At 47.4% G+C, this 6,697-nt stretch overlaps 1 protein-coding gene across 2 annotated transcripts in view; it reads right to left on the bottom strand.

Moving 5' to 3' along the window:
* Positions 1 to 6,697, bottom strand: part of TUBGCP2 (tubulin gamma complex associated protein 2) — a 53,778-nt gene that overhangs the window by 31,329 nt on the left and 15,752 nt on the right. For both annotated transcript variants that reach the window (XM_006032924.3, XM_006032925.3), the window contains exon 7: positions 2,273 to 2,472. In XM_006032924.3, coding sequence (XP_006032986.1) covers positions 2,273 to 2,472 — 200 coding nt within the window. The remainder of the gene's footprint in view (positions 1 to 2,272; positions 2,473 to 6,697) is intronic.

Genomic DNA, 6,697 nt, shown 5'->3' with positions numbered 1-6,697 from the left:
TCCGCCGCGTTGCCCGCAGCCTACTCTGCCGCGCTGCTCGCAGCCTGCTCTGCCTCCACTTGGCATCGTCCCGTACTCCGCGGGCGGCGGCTGATCCCCTGCTCGTTGGGGCTCCGCGCCCCGTCTCTCTCCCTTCAGCCGCCCCGCTACCTCGGCGTGGCCGCCATTTGTTTCTCCCGTCCGGCGTGCCCCGCCCCCGCCGTTCCGCCGCAGCCGGATAAACGCCCGGCTGACGACCCGCGCCGGCACTGCCGGCGCATGGGGTTTTCTCGGCTCCTCCGGCCCTGCGGGAGGTAAGCAGACCCCTTGGCCACCGCGGGGGTCTCCCAGTGCCCCCGCTCCCCTGGGACAAAGTTAATGACAAAACCAGGCAGAGAACCCAGATCTCTGATGTGCTAGAGGCTTACCTTTTACATTAGTACATAGAGCTTCTCATCCAAATTGCATTGTATGTATACATTTAGCTAGGCCAAAAATAAAATATGGATAATGGCTATGTTTGATTAAAACAGTTGGGCAAGTGCAAATCATGATTAGCCATAAGTGTGAAAAAAAAAAAATCAAATATATTAATTTGCATGGGGAGCTAAGAATATGTGCCTGAAGGGAACAACTATACTACCAAAGTTGCCAGTATGGTGAAGCTATGCTAGCAATGGTTTTTACTTAAAAGAAAAAAATGGGAAAAAAAAAAAAAAGTGTACTGAACTTTGGGACAACTGTTTGGGTTATGAAGCACAGAAGGAGGAATACAATACCACTGCATATTTCAGAGCAATGGGAGCTGAATTTAGTATGTTAGTCGCAGCATTCTAGAAAAAGGAGAATGCCAGGAATTGACTACGTTAAGACAATAGTGTCTATCTGAAGTTGCAAAGCTCCCCAACCCAATATTCAGAGATTGTATGAAGAACAAATCTTTGTTCTGTCAGAAAACTTTTTATTAAAGAAGTTTAAAACTCCCAAAATGAGAAGTTTGACTTAGCCTTAAAAATGTATCGTTACCAATGTGCCACAGAGTGATTTACATTAAAGCCAGTAACAGATTAAGTTATTAGCATGAACATAATTAAATAATTGCTGTTACTTCCTATGCTGGAGTCTCAAAATTAGAGTTTTGGCCATTAAAATCTTCTTTAAAGCTCATACTGCACAAAAGCAGACTGTGATATGTAACATGAATATCATTTTTGGAACCACACACCAAGCACACCAGAAGTAAACAATTAGAGGTATCAACACTGATAAAAGCAAAATTGACACTATCAGCAATCAGCTTTTTTGGCTGATGTGGCCAATAACGTCACCAATAAATGCTGCATGCATGCGCGCAGCCTGGTAGCTTGGACAACAGCGTCCGGCTGGTAAGTCTGTGGGGAAAAAAGGGCCAGGGGGAGATAGGGGAGGGGCATTGTGGGGGCAGATTGAGGCCCTCGTAGTGAGGGAGGGAGTGGGGCTTGGGGCTGGGGCAGGTGCTGCCCCAGTTGGGGCAGGGCACAGGACAGAGCTGCAAGCAGCTTGTCCAGAGGCACGGGAAAGGAGGGTGAAGAGAGAGGCAGCTCCTGCCACAGGCATACCCCAGGGCAGGAAGGTGGGGCACGTACCCCCTGGATCTGTGCGTGGGGCTGCTGCTGTGAGCTGGGGCCAGAAGCAGCACTGGGCTCTTCCTGGAGGGAGGGGGCTGGGCTGGGGCTGCACACGGGGCAGGTGGTGGGGTGCTGGGAGGGGCGGGGGGTGGGATGCTAGGAGGGCTACAGTGAATTCTGGGATGGCCACAGCCCACTACGTAACTCCCCTCCCACCCCAGCCCCGCTACTGCTCATCCTGCATGCACACCCCCAGGAAGAGCTCAGTGCTGCTCCCGGGTCCAGCTCACAGCCGCAGTTCGCCCTCACCCTGCACACAAATTTGGGGGGCACATGTCTCTCTGTGCTTCCCCCCGTGTGCGCCAGCAATGGGAGCCACCCCTGCCTCCTCCCCCTCCACCACACAAGCCACTCACAGCTCCATCCCACGCCCTGCCCCACACCAGCTGGGCAGCGCCAAGCCCAGCCCCAAGCCTCACCCCTTCCCTCACTGTGGGGGATCTGCACCCCCCTGCCCCTTTTTCCCCCCACAGACTTACCAGTCGGTCATTGCTCTCCAAGCTGCTGGGATGCATACTGAATTGGTATTGGCTGATGTGGCTCGTTAATAATTGGCCATCGATATCAGCCCAAAAGATCTTTATTGTTACACCTCTAACAACAGTTAGACAGTATGGCATATTTACCAAGTGATGCAAGAATCTCCATGGTCCTCATTGTAGGCTGGATATAAAACCACAATTTCTGTAGTGACAGAAGGCCTTGTCTTTGGAGATGTTCCAGCTGGGTGATAAGGATCATGTACTCTTTGATGAGGGTTCTCATTGCTGCTGCCAAGGCATGATTTACTTGTCCATATTCAAAGGAAGATTTCTCCTCAATAAACCTGGGAGAAGCAGAATGAAATACTGTTTGCAAAGGCAGCAACTATATTTACAGGACAGTACAGAAACATGAAGGGAGAGCAGCAAGCTAGATGGTGCACTGTCTGCTTGAATTCAAGGCAGTTGTATGTTTCAAGGAAAAATATTAAGGCGTCACTGTAGCTCAAGTCTCCCTGGCAGTTTTTAGTATTTAAATAACCGAAGTTTTTAGTTTTCCCCTCTCCTGATGCCGTATGAAACACAGTAAAAATACCTCTAGGCTGCTAGAAGGGGCCCCCCAGCAGCCCCTGTCCCAGCTGGGCCGGAATGCAACGACTCCAATTCGTGAAGGTGGCAGCAGAGTGAATCCGGCCCTGGGGTGGGCAGGAGGAAAGAGGGGATGCTTGTAGAAACCCCCCACCCTCAGCTGGGGCTCCAGCGCTGTGCCAGGTGGCCTGGCCACACTCCCCACAGGCAGCATCTCCTGGCCAGCCCAGGCCCAAGAGCAAGGACACTGGCCTCTGTGCTGCTGGCCTGGCCATGGAGCTCCCTGCTGTCCTCAAAGTGCCCCCTGCCCCCTTCCCCCACTGGAGAAGCAGGTACCTGGCCACCACCCCGCCTGCCCTGGCACATTCCACCATCTAGACAGCTTCCCCCTGCACCAGCAGACACCCATCCTCCTCACACACCCATCCCCTCCCCGCCGGACAGTCCACAAGCATTGGCCCTCTACCCCCCCGCCCCAGACTTAGAAATCATAGAAAATTAGGGTTGGAAGGGATCTCAGGAGGTCGTCTAGTCCAACTTGCTGCTCAAAGCAGGACCAGCCCCAGCTAGATCATCCCAGCCAAAGCTTTGTCTAGCCAGGTCTTAAAGACCTCCAAGGAAGGCAATTCCACCACCTCTCTGGGTAACGTGTCCCAGTGTTTTACTACCCTCCAAGTGAGAACATTCTTCCTAAGATCTAACCTAAACTTCCCTTTCTGCAGCTTAAGACTGTTGCTCTTTGTTCAGTCATCTGCCATCACTAAGAACAGTCTAGCTCCATCCTCTCTTGAACCCCCGTTCAGGTAGCTGAAAGCTTCTATTAAATCACCTCTCAGTCTCCTCTTCTTTCAACTAAATTAGCCCAGGTCCCTCAGCCTGTCCTCAAAAGTCATGTGCCCCAGCCCCTTCACTGTTTTTGTTCCCCTCTGCTAGACTCTCTCCAATTCATCCACATCCTTTTCCAGCTGCCAGAACTGCTTCCACCACCCTGCCTGGCCATGTGCTGGCCACATGCATGTGCACCCTGCCTCCAATCACCCTCTCCCACTCCCAGCAGCGAAACAGAGCAAAATCCCAGACATTGGTTCAGATTTCAAAAAAAAAAAAAAAAAAAAAATGGCCTAGACAGAGATTGGAGGATCCAAAACCATATATACTCAATTCCCCCAGTGACCAGACTAAAGGGAGTACTGAGTAGTTATCCACTCATCTCAATCCCTCTAGTCAGAGCTCAGAGGAACACTCAGCTAGCAAACAATTCAAACTGCAGTGCTGGCCTCATCTAAGCACTGTTCCTGTAACAAGAAGCCCCTTCTTGCCTGCACCCCCCATTTTGTGCATTTCTTTATCCTTCTTAGTATTGGCAGAGATCTAGCACACTCATTGCATGGGCGTAGCAAGGCTCAGAGCAAGCCAGAAAGCTGAAGTGGCTTGCTGTAGGAGAAACCTACAAACTACATCTACATATCAATTGAGCTAAGTGTCACTAAAGAAAACAAAAGAACTAAAATATCCACTTCAAAGACTGCAAATATATCCTGGTGCTAACCTAACTCACTTACTGTCCCCAGTAGCCTTTGATTCTCACTACCTCACAGTGCATTTTTATATTTCATCTGTCTCAACTTTACCATGGCATTTTGTATTTTATATTTTAGACTTTAAAACCCTTAAGGAATGTACTGCCTGTAGAATGAAGTTACACCCTGGACCATCGTTAAAAACTGCATTGAAATTGTAAGTGTAAAGTGATAAAATATGATATATTGGACTGGTCCCCTAAGTGAATGGAGTATGTATAAGTCAACAGATAACTGAATGTTAGTTACAGGCAGTCCTCGACTTGCAACATTTTGAGTGACAATGTTTTGCACTTACGTTTATACACTGACACCCTATTTCAACTTTATGACATCAGTTTCAGCTTACAACGCTTAACCCGATGCCATGCCATGCCAGCGAACAAGTTCGCTGCATCGCTCATCTCCCTGGAGAACATCTGTCCAAACTTCCTTGGACACTTTCTTTAAGAAAGTAGACAAGACTCCAGAAAAACCTGTAGACAAGACTCCTGAGAAGACTCCAGCCAAGAACCCTTCAAAAAGTCCAATCAAGAACCTTACAAAAAATCCAGCAAAGTCACCTCAAAGAAGTCCTTCCAAATCAATATGATTGCTATTTACAATATAAATACATTCATGTAGCTATATTACTCACCTATAGTTGATGAGTACAAAATACCGGGTTATTTTTGGAGAAAATAGGGTATGGGACCTTGGTTCAGGAACCAATCCCACACTTATAACATTGTTTCTTATGAGAAAATTGGTTCCAAGTTGCAATGTTTCAACTTGTGGTTTTCAGGAACCAATTGTGTTGTAAACTGGAGGACTGCCTGTACTGGGAAGCATGAACAACCATCAGATGGCTACTAAGAAGCCACTTGTCAGGACATTTACACAGAAAGCTGTAATAATGCCTAAGGGTTAAAGGGTAACCTTTATGAGTTGGGGAACAAGGGTAACAATCTGGTTCTCTGACTTCCCTCTTGTGCCAGATATGGGACATAAGGAAGAACCAGTTCTTAAAAAAAGTGCTGGGACTGGACAGGTTGAAAACCATTATGATTGAAACTCCCCCCCCCACCCAGCTGGTGCTGGTATTGTTACAGCCCTAGGTGAGAGAGTTAAAAGCAAAATTCACTAGCCAAGATGCATGGGTCACTCACAAAGACATTCAAAAAGCAAGGATCTGTGATATAGAGAGAGGAAAAGGAAAAAGATCTAGGGAAGTGGGAAAACAGGCTGCGAGGCAGCTGTTACAGAGAAAGATGTGGAAAGTGTTTAGAAAGAGAGAAAAGAATAAGAGATTAATAGAGTTTGAATGTTAGATCAGGTAAGAGGAAAGAGTAAGAATAAAATTTTAGGAATTATTACTGTAGAGCAGGGAGTAACAAAAGTAGAGCCTAAGAAGTGGGCTGTAGTGCAGAGATTGTTGAGAAGCAGTGTTGTGTGTTTGCTGTGCCTGTGTTGCAAGACAGAGACTGCTAGAAGTGTAAAAGTGTACACTCTCATTCATAATGAGAGTGAGATGTATCCAGAAATAGCGTGGTTATAGTACAAGTATCCTAGAAAGAAAGGTGTTAGCAGCTGTTAAGGTTTTGCTGTGATTGAGTGAATGATTAGGGTTAACCCAGACAATTGAATGAAGGCATTTCATAAAGTTTGGGCAGAGAAAGAGGTTAAAATGTAACAAGATACAAGCATGTGTCTTAATTGAGGGACCAAACCCTCCCCCAACAATGCAGTATAAATATTCACTGAAAACTGAAATAGGATTATAGCTCTTAGTAAGAAGTTTGTTAAGTCAGGAAATGATAGTACAAATGCTTAGTGTGTACGACTCCCTGATTTGAAATTTGGTCTGCTCCGAAAGGCAAAGTACCCTGCAATTATAGTAGCTCCCCTATAGCAGGAGGGATAAAATGGTTTTCAGTATTAAATTTGGCTAATGCAGGTTTTATTTGTTTTGTTTTCTATCTCCTTGATATAAAAGTGCTGGTATAATTTTAAATGTATATTCAAGGAACAACAGTATTGTTTTACCCCAAGTATCCTAAAGATTTCACAATGCCCAGCAAAAAGAACAGGGCAAAAGCTTTCTAAGTAAAAATTCTGAGGGAGAAGTTGTCCCTCTAAAGCAGGGGTGGGCAAAATATGGCCCAAAGCCATTCTATCCGGCCCACGGGGCCCCTAAAAAATGTAGAAAGTTAATATTTCTCTGCCCTTGGTTCGTGTAAAAAATGACAGGAACCATGGACAGTAGGACCCAGGGGAAGCCCAGTGGGCTCCAACAACAGTGAGGCCTGCCCGGCCCGGCCCTGCCCCCCCTTGCCGGTTTCTGGCCTAGAAGCATGCATGCCCCGTGCTGGAACTGCAGGTAAGTGTGGGGGAGAAGGGCGGGAGGGACCCCAGGCAGGGA

Source organism: Alligator sinensis, unplaced genomic scaffold (genome assembly GCF_000455745.1).
Source record: "Alligator sinensis unplaced genomic scaffold, ASM45574v1 scaffold675_1, whole genome shotgun sequence".
Lineage (NCBI taxonomy): Eukaryota > Metazoa > Chordata > Crocodylia > Alligatoridae > Alligator > Alligator sinensis.
The sequence above is the reverse complement of the archived record's forward strand: the minus strand, read 5'-3'. Positions and strand labels throughout refer to the sequence as shown.